The sequence below is a fragment of the Halichoeres trimaculatus genome, unplaced genomic scaffold (assembly GCF_033239565.1).
Source record: "Halichoeres trimaculatus isolate MK-OKI-2021-1 unplaced genomic scaffold, fHalTri1.1 fHalTri1_scaffold_8, whole genome shotgun sequence".
Lineage (NCBI taxonomy): Eukaryota > Metazoa > Chordata > Actinopteri > Labriformes > Labridae > Halichoeres > Halichoeres trimaculatus.
The window spans coordinates 3,672,620-3,696,432 of record NW_027437186.1 but is presented as its reverse complement, the minus strand read 5'-3'; the positions used below and the strand labels follow the sequence as shown (position 1 = coordinate 3,696,432).

The 23,813-nt window shown below is 43.3% G+C and overlaps 1 protein-coding gene across 1 annotated transcript in view; it reads right to left on the bottom strand.

Annotated features, from left to right (window-relative positions):
- Nucleotides 1-5,075, bottom strand: part of LOC141795198 (uncharacterized) — a 7,063-nt gene extending 1,988 nt beyond the window's left edge. The window contains exons 1-4 of the mRNA XM_074676005.1: nt 5,060-5,075; nt 4,377-4,845; nt 3,366-3,558; nt 244-2,595 (exon numbers count right to left, since the gene is read on the bottom strand). Of these exons, the coding sequence (XP_074532106.1) occupies nt 244-2,595; nt 3,366-3,558; nt 4,377-4,845; nt 5,060-5,075 (3,030 nt within the window). The remainder of the gene's footprint in view (nt 1-243; nt 2,596-3,365; nt 3,559-4,376; nt 4,846-5,059) is intronic.
- Nucleotides 5,076-23,813: the final 18,738 nt, after the last annotated feature.

Below are 23,813 nucleotides of genomic sequence, written 5' to 3'. Positions count from 1 at the left end.
CAAAGCCTTTACTGTGGTCTGTGCTGTTTGGTCACGGGTGGGAATGGCCCAAGCAAAACGGGTAAATAAATCTGTGGCAACAAGGATGTTTTGGTAGGCATCTGTGGGTCTGCCTAAAGAAAGGAAATCTAGGCCTATTACCTCGAGGGGGTACGACACCGAGATAGGGTTTAGTGGGGCCCTAGGTTATACTCTTTCCTTTCGCAGGCTGCAGGCGACACAACCCTGATGGAACTGACGTACCTCCCTCTCCATGTCAGGCCAGTAGAACCTCAAGCGCAGCCGGGCCAGGGTCCTGTCCACTCCAGCATGGGCAGCGGCTTCATGGATTCTCCTCCAGACCTCTTCGCACCTGGTTCTTGGACACACAATCTGGAGGTGAACTTCATGAGTATGCTGATCAATCACTTTGCGGCATAACAAATTACCCTTAACCTCAAGCTTCTTCCACTGTCGCATCAGTCTCTTTGCTCTGTGGGATAACACTTGGCGCTCTGGTCCCTCGGGCATCACTCGTGTCTCCACATACTTTTTGACTACTTGAATATCCTGGTCATGTGCTTGTGCCTCCTCCCAATCGTGGCTGGCCAAGTCTTCATTTCCTCCCTCTGGGGCAAGTTCAACAGCTGCAATGGTGGGGGCCTTTATGAGCTCACTGCCTCCATCAGGGGCTTCAGCTGGTATGGAGGAAGCTGGACGCCTGGACAGTGCATCAGCATTTACGTTACTTCTACCCGAGCGGTACTGAATGACATAGTCAAATGATGCAAGCTGGGAAACCCAGCGCTGTTCCACTGCACCCAAGCGAGCTGTCTGGAGGTGCGCAACAGGATTGTTATCAGTAAAGACTGTAAACCTAGCTCCTGTCAGATAATCCTTGAATTTCTCCGTCACTGCCCACTTAAGAGCTAGAAGCTCCAGCTTGAACGAGCTATAGTTAGCATCATTTCGTTCGGTTGGATGCAGGCTTCGGCTGGCATATGCTATTACACGCTCTCGCCCATCTTGAACTTGTGCCAGGACTGCTCCCAACCCCTGGTTGCTAGCATCTGTATAGACAATAAAAGGCAGGGAGTAGTTAGCAAATGCCAAAACAGGTGCTTCAGTTAAAGCCTTTTTTAGTGCATCGAAAGACTCCTGGCACTCAGAGGTCCACTGCACTTGACGAGCTTCTGACCTCTTATCAGCTGGAATACCTGTTAGTAGTTGATTTAAAGGGCGTGCAACTTTGGCGAACCCAGACACAAATCGTCTATAGTACCCTGCCAGTCCTAGAAAGGCTTGTACCTGCCTTATGGTACTAGGGATGGGCCAGTCCAACACGGCCGAGATCTTATCTGGGTCAGGTCTTACCCCATCTGGATCCACCACATGCCCCAAGAATTTCACCTCATGCTGGAGGAGCTTACACTTGTCCAAGCGCAGCTTCAAACCATGCCGCCACAACTTTTGGAAGAGTTCATCCAGATGCTGCAGGTGAGAAGAAAAATCAGGTGAGTAGATGATAATGTCGTCCAAGTATACGAGCAATGACTCTGCCAGCTGTCCACTCAAGCACTGCTGCATGAGCCGTTGGAATGTTGCTGGGGCATTACAGAGCCCAAAGGGCATGCGCTCAAACTCAAACAGTCCTAGGGGTGTGGTAAATGCCGTTTTCTCCTGGTGCTTGGGGTCCATCTCAACCTGCCAGTAGCCGCTGGCCAGGTCAAGGGTAGAAAACCACTCTGCTCTGGTCAGGCTGGTAAGGGTCTCCTCAATCCTAGGTAGAGGAAAGGCATCCTTGTGTGTAACAGCATTCAACTTCCTGTAGTCAACACAAAATCTCCAGCTGCCATCCTTCTTCCTTACCAAGACTATGGGTGCAGCCCATGGACTGCAGCTCTCTCTGATTACCCCTTTCTCAAGCATACCTGCAAGCAGAGTTTTCATTTCTTTGTACATGGATGGCGGAAGGGGTCGATACCTCTCCCTAACAGGTGCAGCGTCGCCAGTATGGATTTGGTGCTGTACCAGGTCTGTCCGGCCAAAATCCTCATCATGTCGTGCAAATACCCCACTCCATTTTAGCAGCAGGGTGCGTAGCTCCTCCTGCTGTTGCTTGGACAGATCAGATCTGTTAGTCAACTCGCTCAACTCTTTTGGTAATTCCTGCTTTTCCTGGCCAGCGGTTGTATCCACCACAGCTACTTCAACCACACAGTCATCATCCAGGGAGAGACTCAGGTCCCGTGGTCCATGTACATCAGCTTCATCCACATGGTACAGTTTTCCAAGCTTCTGGAAACGACCTATGGACATACTGTATGGATGTGGGTTACAGACACGCACAGGCACTCTGCCTTTCCTCACCACTGCCAGTGTCCTAGCCACTCCCACATCACGAGCCTCAGGCAGAGCCTCCAGCAGGACACAGTAGTCTCTTCCCCCAGGGCCCATTCGAGCCCGACCCCACACTAGCACCTCACTTTTGGGGGGAATCTGGATGCTGCGTCGGCTAGCAGGACGAACATATCCCAGCAGCCCATCTTCTGCCATGGTGGCCTCCACACGTTGGCATGTTGCAAATGCATCCTTCCAGGCCCTCTGATGATTCATCTGTGGTGTAGAGACAGGAAACTTTCCACGGCATTTAAAAAGAGCATCCCAACAGGCCGTCACCACATTCATGCCAATAATAAGCGGGTGAGTGCAGTGTTCATCTTTTACTATCACAACACCCCTTCCAGGTATCTTAATACCCTCTACTTCAAGATCCAACACCGCATAGCTAGTGTAAGGGATCTCAAGTCCATTTGCTGCCCGTAATTTAAAAACTACAGGGGCCCTCCCAAGCTTTGCCTGAGTGAAATGCTTCTCAAAGAGACTTTGTTGCATTAATGTAACCTGGGACCCTGTATCTAGCAGCCCTGGCAGTTCAACTTCTTCTATGGTGACTCCAATTGTTGGACATTGCCCTATGAATGCATCAGTGGCCCTCATTCCCTGTGGTGAACTAACAACCCCTGCCCCTCGGACCTCAGTAGCAGGGACGGCTAGTTTAAAGACGGCTGGGAGGCGACTGTTCTCCTGCAAAATCTGGCAATGTGTCCTGCTTGTCTACACTGGCGACAGATGGGCCTACCTTGTTCATCCCAGTCATTAGCTGTTGAAAATCTTTGCTGTCGTTCCCTCCTTAATTGTGCTGGGGGCGGTGGTGCAACAGCTGGTTGAAGGAGGGGTTTGATTTCTCTCATCAATTCCTGTGTGAGACCTTGCAGCTGTGATTTCACATCTTCCATGATTTCTCGTTTCAGTGTCTCTTTCCAACTGGACCCCTGGGGTGGATTAGGTAAAACATGAGGATTATTCACAGCTGAGCATGTTACCTCTGGTTCCTGGTTCCCATGTTCAGCTTCTAGCAATAAAGCCTCTTGGCGTATGGTTGCAAAGGTTTCATCTGGGTTTCGGCGGGCATAAACCTTTAGGGCTTGAGCCAGAGGACCTTCGCGCAGTCCTAGCAGCAGCTGGTCCCGTAGCAATGCATCAGAGGGGGCGTCATCTGGGCTGTGCCGCCGCAATCTGCAATACAATTCCCGCAACCTTAACATGAAAGAGGGCACTGTTTCACCCATTTTTTGTGTGCAGCTAAAAAACTGTGATCTCAACACTGGAATTGGAGTTCTATCTCCATAAAGAGAATCCAGATAAGCAAAAATTTTGCGTACTTGGTCCCTCTCATTTTCCTCTAAAACACTAACCTGCCGCTTAGCCTCACCTGCTAACGATCCCAACACAATATCAACCTTCCTGATTTCTGGTAAGTCCTGAGAGCCAAGGAGCCCTTGCATTTGTTCCTTCCAATCATTGTATTTTAAATCATCACCTGGCCCTTTAAACTTGGGCAGCCAGGGGGCACCAGGATACACAGGCATCATCATTGTACACTCCTTGGTAGAACAAGAGCTCACAAACTTGATCCTGCCGGCAACGCCAAAAACTGCAGTATGTAATGGTGGTAAAATAGGTTGAGATTAAAATTATTTTAAAATTCTGAACTGGTCCTTTAAAATCAAGTGGTGAGCAGCAAGTTAAACCGATGAGATGACAATAAAAATGCTGTTAAAACCAGATCTCTTTTTATTAAAAGTAGTCGTTTTTGTAAAACACAAGTGGAGCAGATGACTATCATCAAAGGAGGCAAAGTCTATTAAAAAGGACTACGACGCCGGCTGACAGTTGAGGCCCTTCCGCTCCTTCACACCTCCAGTGGCGGACAGAACTTCAGCCTAAAACCCCTGTAATTAAAAGGAAACACAGCGGCAGTGGGGGTGCACAACACTATTCAGCCAAAATGAGCTCTTCCTCTTAAGCCAGAGTGCTACTACGATGAAGGATACTTATGCGGCAGGCAGAGTTCCTCACTCTGCCGCTGCTGTAAGGAGGCGTCGTAACACTCTGGACTTTCCTTCTCAGTTCGACTCTGCCCCGCTATGCTCAGCTGCTCCGCCAGGTTCGGGGACTGACTGGTCTGCAGTACTCGGCGGTGCTCGGCTGTGCCCGGCGGTGCTCGGCTGTGCTTGGCGGTGTTTAGCGGCTGTCTGGTCCGCTGTGCTCGGGTGCTGTCTGGTCCGCTGTGCTCGGGTGCTGTCTGTTCCTCTGTGCTCGGGTGCTGTCTGGTCCGCTGTGCTCGGGTGCTGTCTGTTCCGCTGTGCTCGGGTGCTCCTGATCCACTGTGCTCGGCTGCTCCTGATCCACTGTGCTCGGCTGCTCCTCCGTTGTCCTGTGTACACGTGTGACCCGTCCTCCTCCTTCCAGCGTTCTGCTCCCTTTCAGGTGTGCCACAGGTAAAATCGTTCCCTCCGTCATCTGATTGGCCACCGACGCACACTGTTCTCTCGGATCATTGGGCGTCTCTGGGGGTAGTCAGGTTCTGCACAGGTGCAGGTTATCAACATAAAGACCGTCTCGGCAGGAAGTAACTAAAACATACTAAAACCATGCTTTAAATAAACTAAAAACAGTAAAAACAATCACACAAAATATAAAACCATGCAGGATTAAAACTAACTAAAACCAATACTTCTGCCGTGCGACATTACCATGAACTTATCAAAACAGTGTAATTTTCCTGGAAATATGCTTTTGCTGTAAATGTGCCACTTCCTCTTAACAATCAGTATTGTGAATAAAGTAGACCAATAATGAACCTAAACACTGTAATGTATTGATGAGTATGTGTTTCACGCAATAATGATAAGACTTGCAGATGTAAAAAAAAAAACGTTATTTTTCTAAACACACAGAGACCCCACATAGTAATTCACCTTTTAAGTAACCCGGCCATTAAGTTAACACTTGCCTCTGCTTACTGTCTAACTGCCCAGTACTTCCACTGCGACAACCCACTACTTTACCTGTAACTACTGGTCAACAACTGGAACCAGGCTGGATTATAAAGTGCACACTTGTTGGTTTCACTTACTGTGTAACTACCCACAACTTTACTGTAACTACTGGTCAACAACTGGAACCGGGCTGGATTAAAAAGTGCTCATTTATTTGCTTTACTTACTGTGTAACTACCCACTACTTCACCTGTAACGTCTGGTCAACAACTGGAACCGGGCTGGATTATAAAGTGCACACTTGTTGGCTTTACTTACTGTGTAACTACCCACTACCTTACCTGTAACTACTGGTCAACAACTGGAACCGGGCTGGATTATAAAGTGCTCATTTATTGGCTTTACTTACTGTGTAACTACCCACTACTTTACTGTAACTACTGGTCAACATCTGGAACCGGGCTGGATTATCAAAAGCACACTTGTTCGTTGTACTTTATGTTTAACATCCCCTTCTAGTGTGCATTTTATAATCTAGTCCAGTTCCAGGTGTTGACCAGTAGTTACAGGTAAAGTGCTGGGTTGTTGCAGTGGAACTGTTGAAGCTACTGACATCTGTGTTTCTATGATGAATAATGCTTGGACACTTTATTCACACAGATACTCTGGTCAGAGAGTAAAGGCAGATACACAGTTCACAGTTCGGTCTTTTATGTATCCTTTCAGAAACAGCATTACAGCAACGGCCGGATGCATGGAGATTGAATGAACGAAGAGGATGAATAATGTGTGTGACATCAACGTCCAACAGCCACTTATCAGTAGTGCATCTCAACAGGGTTGGCAGTGTATGGTATCTGAAACAATAAATAACAGACGGTGAATCAAAGACAGTGTCTACGAGACGTAAATGATGCGCCCACTAGCTATTTAGCATTAGCAGTGCAACGTAAGGGAAATAAGAGCCAAAATTCCTGCCACATAAACAAACATAAACTAAATGTTTATTCCCCTCTCAACACTCCTTAAAGATAACTTGTAAGCTATTAAAGTACTTACTTCCTCAAGAATGCATCACTGATAACTTATAAGATGTTTTGAAGATGCTTTTAAACAATCGTGGAATCTCCGTTCGGGCTATACAACTTTTAGGACCCCAGGCTGCCCGCATAAAGGCATGAACGCAAATACGCAAAATCCTAAGGACCCCGGTCTGCCCTCTAAGTTGCCTGAATAAAATTATATACAAACTGCTTACAACACATCAATGAAGAACAGAGGCAATTTATAACAGAAAATACTGGATAGTTAGCCAGTAAGCAAAGACTAGTGTGATCTTAATGAATCAGTAACTTAAAAGGAGAATTACAATGTGGGGTCACTGTGTGTATAAAAAGATAAAGATATTTTATACGTCTGAATATCATTATTATGTGAAACCCATACTCATCAATACATTACAGCTTTTAACTTTATCATTGGTCTACATAATCTTTATCCATGCTGATTCTTAAGAGAAAGTGATACATCAAGGTTTGCATAGTTAGAGCATATGTCCAGGAAAATTACACTGTTTTGACTAGTTCATGGTAAGACACGGGAAACTACACAGTAAGACGAGAGCGTAACTACCCGATAGGTACCGCAAAATGTCAAGGTACATGTGTGAGAGTTACCCCAACAGTTGAGGAAACTACACTGTAAGACGCGGGCTGTAATCTAAAGTGCTACCGGATTTTTTGTTTTAATATTAGTTGTATGCTTTAATCTATATTTTCATGATTCTGACACTTTCATAATGTTTGCGTTTCATGGACTCTATTTTTCTTATGTGGACTGGTTGAATGAATGGAAAATGACTAACTGGACCACACCCCAGCAGCTCAGGATTGGCTGATACAACACAGCCTTTAAGTACGGATGTGAGAAATGCAAGGAAAGGAAAAAAGAACAGGAAAAAGAAAAGGGGGATTCATTGGACCAGAGCACACATTGGAGAGATAACTGTCGTGGATTTAGAGTGCCATGAAGATGATGATAGAATAGAATAGAATAGAATAGAATAGAATAGAATAGAATAGAATAGAAAATACTTTATTTATCCCCGAGGGGAAATTCAGGAGTTACAGCAGCTATCAAGAAAACAAAAGTAAGAAAGCGTATGGAAAGTGCAAAAAGGTCCATGAGAAAATAGATGACGACAGCCCGTTCACCACTCTCCAGCCCAGCCAGTCTCCACCTTCACAGGGTCCAGGACTGAGCCTCCCCAGCAGTCTGTTCAGTCTCTGTCTCCTGGATCCTGTCTGCCCACAGCAGGCGAAGCTCATCCAATGTGGGGCCGGCGTCAGATATCTGTTGATGTATAGAGTACTGGTCCAGACCACAATACAAAGTGTCAGTAATCCAACAGGCAAGCGACGAACATGTAAATAACATGTTCAGAGACTTCAGCAGGAAGGTAGGGCTTTGACTTGATTAAGAGTTTCAAGTGAAAAAATCTTCACCTGCTTAACAAATTTAAAAGAACCATCCCAAAACACAACTAGGTTTTTTACATGTGCTAGACAGTATGAAGCTAAAGAGCCCAAACACTGTCAGCCCCGTTTAAAATGGCAGGATTGCCAAAAATGAGAATTTCTGTTCTTTGTCATTCAGTTTAAGGAAGTTTATAGACATACTGTCATGGTTTGGGTTTTTTGGTTTGTGTATTGCTGGGTTCTCTTGTGTTTTGGTGTTCTTGTGTTTCTTTGTGGTTCTGTGTTTGTCCTGCATTAATCTGTGGTTTTACATTTGCTTCTAGTCATATGTATGTCTTTTTGTGATTATCTTTAGTGTTTCAGTGTCTTCAATGTATTTAGTAGTGATGGTACGAGATGTGCTGAGGCATCGAAGCGTGTACCGAGTAATGAAGGGGGCGTTTCCATGAAGCGTGTATTGAGGCTTGCTTCATTAGGGAGAAGCTAAAAATGATCACGTCCGAAGCTTTGCTGCGCGACTGCACCACGTTACTGCTTCAGAAAGTGGTTCAGAGCTTACCGCGAGGTTAAGCCCCTCAGGCTCCATTCAAAATGTAGGTTTATGATAGAAAGTTGCAGTCACGGATTGTCTGGATACTACAGTTTGGATAGCGTTTGAAAATAGTTTGAAACAGTAGAGAAACTGCTATTTCTGGATGACTAAAATCTCCCCTGTACTGTGTTTTGCTCGTATAAGCATATTCATGCCCCCTCGTTTCACAAGCACTTTCGACTGCTCTGCCTGATAAAGCTTGTGCAAATATTCTAAAGCAACATAAACACATTATTATACAAGCTGCCATATCATTGATACTGCCATTTTTTGGAAATTTACACACACAGAATATTCAAAAATATTATAATATATAAATATTTGATCATTTCTGTCGAGGAATTATTTGGTCGTACATTTATTTTATTTTATTCTTTTGTTTTTGTTATTAACAGCGGTTCCCAAGAGCCAAAACAGACACAAAGGTTCAATGAATCACACCTAGGGTGCGTCTCATAGCTTCAAAGTTCCATCCTTCCTCCACTTGCGCCGTTCACTTGCGTCTTAGTCCCTCCCACCAAAGATGCATGGGAGAGACGTGAGGAAATAAAGAGAGGAGACAGCATGGAGGAGATTAGTTTTTAGAGCAATGGGATATCCTCTCCTTCGGAGCATCACATGAAGCAACGTGTTTCATTGACGACGGCATCAGCTGATCACCTCTGGATCATCTGTCAGTCAGCTCTAACAGCTGTTTGTGCGTCTGGGCATGTGCGCTGTAATAACTCTGATCAAACAGAAACAGTAACAGAGATTTGTCTGTTCCTTTAACCAGTTAAACAAACACGTTACCATGAAGAAAACCTGCTCTCTGTTTATTCTGTGTGCTGTTCTGAAGCTTGACGATCACTTTACCTGTAAAATGCGTAATTTTTACATTATTTATAAATCATTCAGCCCCTATCTAGAGCGCATCTAATCGTGAACTCCGAAACTTATTAACGTAACCTAGTTTATTGTGTTTCAGGAAGATATTATTTATTACATTTCAGTATTAATCCTCTGTTATATTGATTTGATGATGGTTGTGTTCAGTATTTTCTGCTTTAAACTCACATCAAACACTTTATTACCAGATTTATGATCAGTTTCTGAACGAACTTCAGTGCCTGTTTCCAGCTCGTCTTTTCTCTCATTAAACTCTGTTGTGTGTGTAAAGTTTCATGTAAAGTCTGAGCCGCTGCAGCGTCCAATCAGAGAGTGATATTCCATATGGGGACGTGTCTGTCAGTGAAAAGACTTCGGCAAATCCAGCTCCCGTGTTTTCTCAATCATAGCTCCTCAGATCAGTCTCCTCACTCTCCTCTCCTCCGAGCGCAATTATCTCTTTGGGACAGTTTTCAAATTGGGGACTGGGAAAGTACTTCCGGAGCCGCAGAAGAGACAGGACGGAGGAGGCACGAAGTTAACGCATTGAGACGCACCCACAATGTGGTAAAGCTATAACTGCCTGTGATTGTACACCTGACTAGCAGGTATATTTGTGTGCAAATGAAGCTTCAAGAGATGAACCCTTTCTTGCCTCATGAGGCTTCATCTCACCATCACTAGTATTTAGTCTCTGTCTTGAGTTTCCCTGTGTTTGGTTTGGTTCTCCATGTGTTTCCTTCCTTGTTAATTGTTCCTCATGTGATTCGCCTGTGTCTTGTTTCACACCTTTGTTAACCACTCCCCGGTCTATTTAGTCTCTGTGTTCCATGTGCTCTTGATTGGGTCATTGTATGCTGTCACTGTCTCCTGTGCTTCCTGTGCTTCTTGGTTTCTCCCGTGAGTTTTCTTGTGTTTTTTGGTTTTGTTCCTTTGGTAGAGTTTTTGGTTTTGAGTTTTTGGATTTTGAGTTTAGTTAAATTAAACTTTTTGTTCCATCTGCAATTGGGTCCTCCTCCCAGTGGCGTTTTCTCCCGGAGGCCAAGGGAAGCCATGCTTCCTCTCTTTTTTCAGAATGTAGCTGTGTTTTAATGAAAATACTCCTTTTTAACACTTCCGATAATTCTTCTGTGTTTCGTCACTGTCATCTCCTCCTTATTTCTCTCCTCTACTTATTTAGCATTTTACAGCGCCCTCATAAATGTTCTGTGGTCAATGAGTGGTGAAAATATGATATTGCACACTGTTGCCTGCAAGGAAGCCAAGCTGAGTTGGCATCCCTTGGTGAAAAAACACAAAAATGATTAACCAATCGGATAAGGCTGGGGTCATGACACTGCTTACCTGTGATTGGCCAAGACAGTGTCAAAGGAAGCCACCCTGTCTTTGGCCTCAAGCCAATCAAGTCACAGTATCCTCATCATCATCAAGCCACTGAATGAAATCAGGGAGGTTAGCTGTTGTGTGTTTCAGTGGGCAGTTGAGTAAATTAATAAGATATTTAAGCTAGGTCAAGAGGACAATGTGAGTGAGTGAGTGACTGAGGGTGTGAGAGTGAAAGGGCGTGTGTCAGTGTTCGAAGTAAGTAAAATGAGCGCTCTCTGGGCGCTCTAACAGGTCATTCGATTACATGAAAAAGCGATATACAAACTGCAACATAAACTTTTATGTACCACACTCCCTAAAAAACAAACAGATTAGAGGCTTTGTCTCACTTGGCTTCCTCAAAAAAAAAAAAAAAAATCCCCACACCACGCCACTGCCTCCTCCTTTGTTTTCCTGGTGTTCTCATGACACATTCACTGTCTAACATTGCAGAGACAATTTAATAGAATATCAACTGAGCTGGTGCCTGGTTTTAGTGGCAGATAAACTTGCAGATCATCTATAAAGCAGTGGGATGTAACATTATACTTTGAGAAGATGGGGCCCAAAGGCAGCATATGAAGAGCAAATAAAGAGACGACACGAAGACTAAAATGTTCAGGAAGAATCTGCTTGGAATGAAATATTCACCTCTGTGGAAGAGAGAGGCTGTTCACAAGCTGAGAGATCACTTGTTTTCGTGTGTGTGTGTGTGTGTGTGTGTGTGTTAGTGTGAAGTTTGGCACATGCTTTATATTGGTTGCCATGGTGGCCTCTCCATATTCTTCCTCTCCTCTCTGTTTTCTTTCAGTGTGAAACCAGGTGTGAGGCAGCTGCTGCTCTACGTTAAGCACATCAGGCTGGTTGAGGAGTGTGAGGAGTGTGAAGAGTGGGAGTGAACCTCTGTGTAAAGGTGGTTCTGACATACAAAGAGATTATAAATGACTTTTTAACTGGTTATCATACTCCATCTCTACAGGACTGGAAGCTTTGTATTACTTGTGCTTTTGCTCAGATGGGCTCTCTGAGCAGCCTGTGTTTATTTGGCCAAACAGATGATTGACAGTACTGACTGTTCAGACAGTAGCTGTAGCGAGCACATGACCCTTAAACTTCTTGTGTGTGTGGGAGTTTGTTTGGCAGCGCTGCTCCCAGGACTCTCCAAGAACTTTCTGAGAACTCCATGTCCTTAACTTTTCTCAGTCCAGTCTCAGATTTTCTTGTGTGTCTCTTAGTTTATCAACTACTTTTGAGATAATTGAGCGGTCAGATTGGTGGTTTAAAGGGAGGTTCTTGTTTGTTTTTTGATATGAGGTAGTATGAGTTACACAGGTACCAGTCAGCTCAGCCTCCTAAAGGAGAAGTGCTTCAACCTTTCTGGTTTAAAGATTCTCTCTCTTTTCACCAATAAGCAGCTACAGCTGCGGAGCTTCTCCACCTGTAACTCTCACTTACAGCCTGTCATAGTCTCACATAGCAGCTCCAGCTGCTAACAAGCTGACGCGGAGGGTAGAATTTGCGTTTGAATTAATAAACAAATGTATGATGACTGTGATGATTATGATTTAACATGACTGTGTCCTAGAGTTCGGGGACTTTCTTCATCTGTTAACCAGCCACTGGTCATAAAAAGCTGAGACCAATTCTCTGTTGTATTTATACAACTTTTTATTTCCTCTTTTGAAATGATCCATTATTACATTTCTGATGAAGTGCAGTGTGAGCAGGAAAGGTAAGCAGACAGGTCAGACTGTGAAGTGAAGGAGAGGCTGGAGGAAAGGCTGGTCCAGTAGATTTCATGTTTTCTCTGTCTCCCTGTTATTGTGAGGATGTGTGAAGTGATGCTCTGAGGAAATTCCTTTGTTTTAATGAAACAACCAGAAACCAAGACTGATATTTTGTTGGATCTAATTATTCTTTCAGATTTTTTTTTCCAATTCTCTGCCACTGTTCTGCCCATGACAGTGATGAACAGCTGTGACAAAGTGGTAGATTTGTGTCTTATTAGAAAATGAATAAATAGTGCATGCCTGGTATAAACTTCAGTTTCTTATATTCAAAGCTGTGTTATTTGTTTCTGAATATTTTAAAGAAATTGTTTTCTGTCATTTAAATACTTCTGGTGCTGCAAAGGATGGATTCTGGGGATCCTTCATAGTCTCACATTTCCCACTATTCATTGCGCATGAATGCTGAAGACGATGATGGACATGGCGAAACTCGATGAGGACTCCTGTTTCAGTCAGCTGTTAAGATTTTCTGGCAACAACTGTGCTTTTATTTATTTTTAAACATTGATGAAGATTTTTTTATGACTTTGGGAAAATGTGTTTTTAGGCTCTTTTTAGTAATATCAAGAGGTAAAATACTTCTTATGTTATAAATCTTCTCATTATGGAAAAAAAATTCATATTCATTAATGTAAATTCTCAGGAAAAAACAAAGAAACAAAAAAAAAACATTCCTTTGCTATTTTTGCAAAGAAGTCAAACAGTACATTCAATTAATTCATTATGCTGAAAAAAAAAAATTGAAAAGGTAACAGCAAGCCCATTGTACAGAATTTTGATGAGTCTTATACCCTTTACCCCTAATTTCCACAAAGCATGAGTGCCACGCCGCCCACTACGCTGTACCTAGAAACCAGTCTAGAAACCAGACAAGTCAGGTTACTAAGTCCTCTGAAGGCTGCAGTCCTTACACTTGGACACAGCTATGGAGACAGGGCACACATAGGGTAAATGAACAATGGGGTGAGAAAAGACGCAAGTAAAACTACCTTGTGAAATCAAAGAGGAGGGAAACACAAGGACAGGAAGTGGTGAACGAGGAGTCACTGATGAACAAGGAGAGAGATAAGAAACATACTTCAGCCCTGTTTCCACCAAGCAGTTCAGTTCAGTTTGTCTTGGTACAGCAAACATTTTGTGGCGTTTCCACTGACTTATCCTGGGACAGATCACCGAATAACCAAGATGAACCATCCTACTTTTTGTACCCTTCTGTTGGGATTTGATCCAGACTAAACTGATCCCATCCCAGAAGGTGAAGCTACAAGACTGCAGACTGTTGATTGGTCAAAAGAGTGGTCACTTCCTGTGTGACAGCAGCTGCTGTGTTTCTCCTGGCGGCACACAGTTTTCTCTGAAACAACGCTTGATTGAAGGTTTCACTGATCTGACCTGTACCCAACGGTACTGATCTAAACTGGACTGCTTGATGGGGGGTTTAGCCTAACAGTGAAAATGAACTCTAATGCTGCAGCCACACAGGACACAAATTGGCGAATTTAAACAGCCGCGCTAAAGCCCGAGGCTGGACGCTGGACTGTTTGACAAGCTGAGGGGTGATGCACTGACGCTTTTTGTGTGTGCATATTCATCTCTCAACAAACCTCTACACTCAAACCCTGAGGGGCCTGCTGCCTCACCCTGGTAATCCACCTCCACTGGCCCTGCCTGGCTGTTCCCTGTGACCTCATCCTCGACCTGTGACCCATGTTCCCGGTGGTCTCTCTGGGGACCAATGAAGGGGTGGAGGAAAGAGAGGACCTCAGAGAACTTCCATCTTTTCCTGGCTCAGCTCTTGCCCCTGCTCCTTCCTCCTCTCTTACAGGTAGGTGTTCCTGAGGCTCTTCCATCTTTTACAACAAAACTCCACTGAAGAAAAACAGTCAGACTCAGTGATGACCCGTGCAGGCAAATCCAGCTGGAAACGATTATTTACAGAACTTACCTTCAAAACCTGTCTCCTCAGCAACTTTCACCCAAGCCTGCTCTTTTTTTTTTCCGGTCTCTGTAGTGTACACACGTATCGTATAACTTTGGATGACGACACACCACACAGATTATTTTCTCCTCCATCTTTCAGCGGGGTTGGAAGAGGTGGCAGGAGCATCACACATCATCAAATCAGGGGGAATGAGAAGAATTGGCTGCCGCGGCACAGCCTCACGTGAATTTGCGTCGAAAGTTCAACATCTTCAACTCGGACATCTTTAAAAACATCTTTTAAAACATCTTTAAAAAAAACTTTTTATTGGTTTATATCAGATTATAATTCAAGTGTTTTTTTTTTGTTGGTTTGTGTTTTGCTCCTACAGGCCAGACAACCAGTCAACAGGCTTGGACTAAAACATGTGAAGCTGGAAGCTGACTGTGCCTGCAGCAGAGTCTGGAGTCAGTCTACAGAGTGACTTTAACAGTGACCTGAAGTGTTTGTATCATAAAGCCAGTTAGCTGTCATCTCTGTTCTCTCTGTAGCTAACGTCACCCAGCTCAGCATCCTCTGTGCATGCTGAGATGTGTTATTGATGAAGTGAAGACAGAAATCATTGCATGTCTCAGTGTGAGAGTTTTCATGGTGAAAGGATATTGAAGTTTCACTGTCAGGGTCGTGAATCACCGATAATTTGTTCTTTTAAATTTCTGTTTCAGATGTATGTGGTGACCTTGTGTGAGGCGCACAGCTCTGCAGAATCCCTAACACTGCGTTAGGAGGCTGCAAATGAGACCAATCAAACAGAAATAGATACTAAATCCAGACGCTGAATTTAGCACAACTCAGCTGCTGTGATGTGAGTTTCCAATCCGGCTTCTTCGTCTCAGGGTTTGCAGTCAGCCAGCTGGACTCTTGTTGCAGACTGTGGATGCAGATGTCTCAGTTGTAGGTTTCCAGTGTGTTGGGGATGTGGAGCGCTGGTGTCACAGAGGCAGAGATGACACCTTCACACCTTGCCTGAGAAGGGAGGGTGGGTGTAACACAAATACCAAAACATGACAGCAGAATTTCAACAAGAATGGTCTGGAAAAAAAATACTTGCTGTTAATCCTGCTGTAATTCTAATGATGGAATAAAGGCAGAATGAAGTAGGGTGACCTTTCCTCTGCTCTTCACATGAACCAGACACACTGGAGACTTCTCTGGATCTGAGCCTCTTCAAAGGCAAACGGAATTACAATTAAAACACATTCTCAAATTAAAGGATAAGTTCAGTTTATACAGCTTTTACATTGTTTATAGAATGAAGTAGAACAAAATACTCACCCAGAATGTTTTCCTGATCCAAGCAGTGCTTTGGGAGATATTTAGATCCATAATCGTGCAGCAGACGTCTGTATAATGGGATCCATAGGGCATAGTCAGCGCCGCTCCTAAAACTGCATTGATCGTTCAAAAAACTCATGTTTTTCACCAATATTCCATCATGGTCCGCTCCGGGTTAGTCCTCTGCTACAGTTTGTGTCACTCCAGACAGCACTGTGTGGCTGTACTGGCCTCTGAACTGACCAAGACTTTGTGACACAGACTGCAGCAGAGGACTAACCCGGAGCGAACTATGATGGTATATTGGTTAAAAACATGAGTTTTTGGACGATTAATGTAGTTTTAGGAGCGGCGCTGTCTATGCCCCGATGGATCCCATTATACGGATGTCTGCTGCACGATTTTGGATCTAAATATCTCCCAAAGCACTGCTTGGATCAGGAAAGCCTTCTGGGAGAGTATTTTGTTCTATTTCATTCTATAAACAATGTAAAAGCTGTATAAACTGAACTTGTCCTTTAATTTGAGAAAGTGTTTTAATTGTAATTCTGTTTGCCTTTGAAGAGGCTCTGATCCAAAGAAGTCTTTCATTACTTTGTTCCCCTTTTTGTTTTCTTTTTACCTCCAACTTTTTAGCAAGGTGACCCTGTCACATCATTCCACCAGCCCTACCAACCATTCATGCAGCACTACCTGAAGACAGAGATCCACTCACACGGCAAAAACAGTCACAAACACACAGGATGAACATGGGACTCACTTTTATGCAACACAGAACAAAGATCCACATGACAACAGAGCACTCACTCAAACACAAATAAGGGTACAAAATACAAGAAACTGAAACACTTCAACAATTAATTACAGCCACAGCCATAATACTCCTAATCACAATGAACAGACATTACTCCTTAATGATTGTAGTTTAGGGAGGGAGGTGTATGCATGACAGAGCATCAGCCAACACATTACCTTTCCCCTTTCGTGTTGGATCTCAATATTAAAATCTTGCACCAGCATTGACCATTGCATCGTTCTGCGGTTTGTTATGTCCGTTTGTTATGTCCGTTTGTTATGTCCGTTTGTACCGAGAACATGAGAGGATTGTGGTCAGTAAGGACCAAAATGGGAAGCAAACCAGACCCAGCATACACCATTGATAATACTGCAGGACGAGCCCCAACCACAGTGCCTCATGTTCGATGATGCTGCACTGGAGTTGGGGTTTGTTGAACTTTTTGGAAAACTGTGCAACTGGGTGGTCAATACCGTCTTCATCCTCCATACGAGCACCACAAGTGCTGGTGTCCACTTTCAGCTTGTGGGGCTGGGTGCACAGGTGGGCATGTAGGCATGTTGTTTAAATGAGCAGTGATAATCTACATCAACATCATAGGAAAGAACAGAAGTGTGGGAGGGAGTGACAATTATGACCAGTGGCTTTGGATTAAATTTTAAATGTTGTTTTTGGGATTGTGACTTAGATGGTACAGAAACACTTCAAGAGTTAACTACAGCCACAGCCTCAACGGGAACTTTCTTTATGGAAATCCAGAATGCTGCATCCTCAACGCTAAAGAGAAGAAGGAGTAAATGGTCCAACACAGTCCAGCTGCAGACCTCCACTCTCAGCTGACTCTCTTTGAGACTCCACTCCTGCACCATCAGAAGGAAGTAATGTCAGGATATAGAGTAAAAATGTAATAGTAAAAGTTTCCCTCAAAGTTACATTGAGTAAACACTACCAATTTTTCTGTTTGGACTACCTTGGTTAACCCGATTCCTCAATGGTGTCACATTAAGAAAAGAAAACGTATAAAATGCAAGTCTTCAACAACACAAGAGGAATTGGTGGGGACCCCTGTTTGGTGTAATAATATCATTTTCATTTCATCATCTGTTTAACACCCCAGCTATCTTAGCTTAGAAGTTAACTTCTAATAGTTTACCATAGAAAACTCTGATTCAGGATTTTCAGCTTGAATTTTTACTGAAGAATTGATCTCACTGAGAAATGAACATTATTCACTCGCACCAGATTCCTATTCAGTTCATTCAACATGTTATACATCTCTCTAAAGCAATAGGGAAAAACTAGCTTGATGCTAATGTACATAGGAAATTCCATTCATATGCTAGTGATTAGCATATATTTATATAAATTTGGTTCAAAAAACAGAATTTCAACTTTCATCACAGAAACATATCACAGTTAGTCTCTGTAGACGATAATCAAAACTCTAAATGTCAAAATGCTAACAGACAAATGTCTTTCAACTGGAAAATAAACAAAACTTACATGCTTGTTATGGCTCAAATTACTGCTATTACCACTTTAAGACACTAGATGGCCTACTTCAGTCAATGATATAACAAATCACAGATCAATGTCAGGTGACGCAACATTTTCTTATTTTCATTGATTATGTAGAGATATCCTACTTTATTTACAAATTTCACATTTATTCAACTGCAGTCTCTTTATTAGCTCAATTAAATGCTGTTTTGATTTTTTTGGTTGGTTTAACTTCACATCCATACGTCCCTTCCTTCTGACAGTGGAGGGGGTCTCAGGGTGTAGCCTCCAACAGAGTTGGCTGAGAGTGGAGGTCTGCAGCTGGACCCCTCTCACTTGGCTCATTCTCAGCTCGAAGTTCAAAGCCAGCACCCCTGATGGTCTGGGGATCAGAATAGTCCGTGGTTGGGAGCTTACATATCTAGTCCAAACTCTCAATGCAAGTGATTTTCAAAAAGTTTAATGCTGACTGTAATTGCCCATTAGTGTCAGAGATATTTGATACTGCTGCTTGATTCTTATTCATTCCCCATCAGTCCTTTTTATCCAGGAGTGTTGAATCAGAAATGTGTCCTTCAGGGTTTAACAGACCTCTCCTCCACAGTTCTTCCTTCCCACCATGACACGTCATCCTGAGCGAAGCTGAAGAACTCTGACCTTGTCTTCATTCAGACAGCAGCGCTCTGAGAGCATGAATCACTGCAGTCCACACAGTGAAGGCAGAGGTGTGTAGCTTTGAGAGAAAAGGATTGACTGAAAGCATAGATGAATCAGTGTTCTTCAAAGACTACATGAAAGCTTTTGCTGGGCTTAAGATGTGTATGTGACACTTCATTTATAACAGCTGAAATTCACCAGATGCATCTGCAGTCCGTCTCCCTTCATGGCAAACAGATCTGATAGGTTTCCACTCAAGTCAATGTGTCAACTTCAGTGGCGAACTGTGACCCCAGCCACTGGGCCATCTCTGCACAGACGGTTTACCAAATTGTCAAATTGGCAGCGCACGGCGGTGCGCCAGACGAAATTAACACTGTGCGGGGTGCGCCAGGCTTGCGCCCCCTGCGCTGCGCCAGGAAATTAGGGCCCATATTCTTTGTGCTTGCAAAATACATTTTTTTCTGTGCTCAATAAAGGCACAAATATAATGCCACACATACACATAAAAAAATCACAAACACAAAATTTGAGATGAATGTAAGCTGCATGAAACCAGGCAAAGAGCGCAAGCTGCACGTTGTTCACCCCTAATGTAGCTTTTCTATTCACCTGTTTTTTGGAAACATCTCCAAATATACCAGTACAGTGATTTTAGCAAATTTTGCCCAGAATCAGGTAGAGAGTACATTCATATTCCTCAGTCATTCATCTCTAGTGAGCAGTTTAAAAAATCTTTCAATTCATTGATTTATGCAGCAACCACTAAAAAACTAAATCACAATAACATGGCTATTGTTTCAACATCAAATTATACATTTCTTAATCACAGCACTCACAAAAAGTAGAACATAGCACAAACAGAGCGCTAAATATGTTGAATTTATGAATGATTCAAATTCAAAATCCTGTCCTAGCTACAACCAGGGGGGAGGAAATTTGGGCTGACAATTCTTTTTTACAACCATGAAACTCAAGCAGGCTTACACACCAAACTCTGTCAATTGATTTTCTTTGCATTTTAGTACCATGGACAGCATCACACTTACACACGCACCTCCTAAAAAACAACAGTGCTGTTCTTTGTCCTGAACCCCCATGTAGCTGTTTGGAGCAGGCCCAGTATGTACATGTACAGTATATGGGAAATATTAAGTGCCTGCTAACTTTACAATCCAGCTTCTAGTATGCCCGTCTGGTTAATCATTTACAAAGATAACTTACAGACACATCACTAAAACAGCACATATCAGCAAAAAAAAAAGACACTCACCAAATAAAGATCACTTGAAAACGAAATCCATCCTGAGATCCTTTTTAACAAAGTGTGCAATTGCGAGGTCATATAGTTTGTTCTTTGACTTCAGCTCCATCAGAAGTTCTTTCTCAACTGAGATTAAAGCCAAGGCTGAGAGACGAGCCTGTCCGGTGCTGTTTCGTGCATAGGTTTTTGTCCTTTTCAGCACTGAAAATGTTCTCTCTACAGAGGCTGTGGACACCAGGATGCTTAAGACCAGACAGGACAGAAGTTTTCAGAGAGACAGTGGCACACAGGTGTCCGGGAGTGGACTGATGTTTCAGGGCTGCTTAGTTAAGCAACTGAGATTACTGAATCCCGTGCTGGACCAGGGCCCCTTATCAGGACTGAAAAGCAAGCAATCCCAGCAGTACAGCTTGTTGGTGCGTAGGCTGCCGGTTAGCCCTGGATAGCCACTGTAGCTGCTGGTTTGAAAATGCCTCTGGTAGCAGCTTCTAGCTTGCACTAATCCTGGCAAACTGGGTGATGGTCGACCTTTTTGGATAATTTCAAGCTTTTCTTGAAAAGACAGCCTTGAAAATGGAGTTTCAAGTAATCCAGCAACCACACAGTCTTCTCCGTTACTTTCCTCCATTTCTCTTCACGTTCTGCCTACTAGATCTTCTCTTTTCTCCTCACTCACTCACAGCTACAGTTAGGCGCTTATCCATTAAGTATTTGCGAATACCCGGAAGATGACAGGAAATGATCCTGCCCACAACTTAACAAAATATGATTGGCTAAGACAGCTGTCATTGTGAAATTGTGTCCACATTCGCTTGAGTTACACAGGCATTCGTTGCAGTTACTGAAGGCCCTGCCTGCCAGAATGTGTCGCTGATTTACCCAGATACCATCAAAAGGAAAATTGCGATTGGTCCATTTTCCATTTAGTTATATTAACCCACTGTTTGCCAGGACAAGTTTATAAAAATAATATAAAACTCATTAAAATAGATAAATAAAAACAAAATGGAACAAAATAAAACAAAATGAAATAATTATTTAGGAGTACAAAAATTCTTTCAATATTTTTTATTAGGCCTTCACTGAATACCTTGAAGGCCCAGAGGGTTCCCCTCTGGTCAACTTACACTGGATCTGTTCTGTTGCAGTCCGTCTGTGAGGCTGGTCCATCATGCTGCAGGTAATACACAGCCATCCTATTTTTGACGGACGTGGAGCTGTGGAGCATAAATTCAGCGTAGGGAAGATCGAGCGGGACAGGAAGTCGTGAGCAGAAACTACCAAAAGAAAACACCCAGTGACTTTCAAAATAAAACAAACTGTGTAAAAATCAGTTTTTATTCATCTTGACTATGATGAGAAATGGACATAATGAGTGGAGTCAGACTAGGAGTCAACAGGTTTGAGGTTTTACAGCCCAACATGAATGAAGAGAGACTTATGGAGTGGGAAGCGTGGGAACTCCTTGATCTGTGACTCCAGCTGTCTGTCAGTCATACAGCTTGATGGACTGAACACGCAGCCAGTGTGAGTTCACAAACGCATTCAACACGAAATGGAACAGTCACACTGCAGACGTATCTGGTGTATTGTTGGGATACTGGCAGAGTGTGGTGTTGGAAAAAGAGGATTCTGTTGGGTTATGTTGTGTTGAATTATTCCATATTCTAAAAACTTGTGCAGGTCGTCAGTTCATGTCTCTGCCTCTAAAATTGTGGAATGTCCATCAATTCCCTCAACTAGGTCTTAAACTGAGGGGCAGAGTCCAGTATCCATAGATTTACAGCTCAAAAACATCAGATGCGTCTCAAGTTGGGCTCCGCTTTGTTGCAGTATCTGTACACCTCTTTGTCGGGATTTGATCATTAAGTAAACTGTCCTGCTGCTGCTGGATTCTTGAAAATAAAAAGGATGACTTTAACATGTCTCTGACCATATCCTGCTAATGAGCAGGCGGTTTGAAAACATGTCGCTGTCTCCTGATGCCGGTTTTAGAGGAGCAGGAGAAATGCAAACACAAATGTCACAGGGACCATTTGGGGCAGCCTCTGAGCATCCACACAAGAAACTCACACAACAAAATGTCACAGCTGCCCTGTAATTGAATATCCCTCCAAGTCTAGCAGAAACATTTCAGCATTTCTTCTCCTTTTTTCATATTTTTTTAGAAACACACAACCTTGGGAGCCCAAAGATAAACCTTTTAGGATGGACTTTTATTTTATTTTCTGGTATTCCTGTGCATTTCTCCATTGATTCACAGTGAATTGAGATACATCGTAGCATCATGCAGCACAGGTTGAAAATATATCTCATTGATTTTTACGTTTGGAAAGGACACAAGAAGATTTATGGTCTTTGCTTTGGCCATGAGGTGCCCGGCCCTGAGGTTATAGACTCGTGCATCTTTTTTGGCGACTACAGGAAGTCTAGCCGCTGACTCCATGTGTCTGACCAGGAGAGGGGGGAGAGTACAGAAGTCTACTGCAGTGGATGTTATAAGAATGATTAAAATGATATTTAACATGACATATCAATAGTTTCTTCTGGGCTTCTGTCCCACATTTCCTTAGCAAACTGTTAAGTTAGGATCACACAGAAAGAGATCACGGGAGCTTGAGATCAATGCAAACAGCCTCTGACTGTAAATGAACCCAAACAAGCCCAGCAGTGGAGATTAAAGGTCAGCTTTCTCTGCGTTTCTGTAGCTCCAGGCCAAAACACTGAGGTGTTCAAAACAACTGATTTCATCAGCAACACTGAACATCTTCAAGTATTCAGCGTTTGTCTGATTGATAGAGGTGTTTTCCAGATCATCTCGCCAGTGTCAGACAAAACACTGCGCCACGATCGGCAAGAATTCAACCCAGACATCCCTCTGCTGGAACACTTCCAGCTCTTCCTTGGGGATCCTGAGGCATTCCCAGACCAGGGGGGGTGGTTTCTGGGTCTGCCCTAGGGTCTCCTCGGGGCTAGACATACCCAAAACACCTCTAAACAGAGCTATCTGGGTGTCAAAACCACCTTAAATTACTCCTCTTTGCTTGTTCCCACAGCCCAATGCTAAATGTTCCCATGTTCATTCAACATTTTCCAAGATTAGGTCTTGTGTTCCTACATTTCCCTTAAATTTTAGTCCTCTACTCTCACAAGATTTGTAAGAAGGGCTTAATAGTAAATGAATGAATGACTTTGTTTCCATAAGCAGTGGAAATCCTCACAATCACAGTTGTAATGAGCATGCTCCTCTGAGCTTTAACCATGCTGCAGAGAAGAGAGTGAACAGCACCAAGTTCCTGGGAGTTCACATCACCAAGGACCTCTCCTGGACCAGCAACACCTCAACACTGGCCAAGAAAGTGTAACGCTTATGAGGTAGTTACAGTACACTAGGACCAATGTTAGGTTCGACTACTGGGGCAGTGATTGATGTACCGTGCAATAAATAAGCACAGACCAGAAAATAAGTTTAAATTGCCGGCTTGAAATGTTTAGTAAATGACAAACAAAAACATTTAACATGCAAAAGACATACAGTTTTCAGTATCAATAAAGAAAAATGAAATATTTTTCCCCTTTTATGTTCAAGTTTTTTCAACTAAGATACCCTTTTTAGAGTTAAACCCAGTGGCGGCTGGTGGTGTTTTATCCAGGGGGGGCTATGACTCCAAAACAGACATATACTAATAAGCAAGCAAACGTGCTAGGGTATCACACCTGTGTATTTACATCAATGAAAACAAAAAATCAACAATATGCTGTTAAGCATTGCTTTATTTTTTGTACATAAATTTTGCCCTTCTTTCCTTGAGGGAAGCAAATTTCTCAGTGACTCTATGGTTGAAGTCAGGGATGGTTTTAATGAGATTCTTCTCCATGGAGAGCATGGCCAGTGCATTCAGACGATCCTGTGTCATTTTGTTCC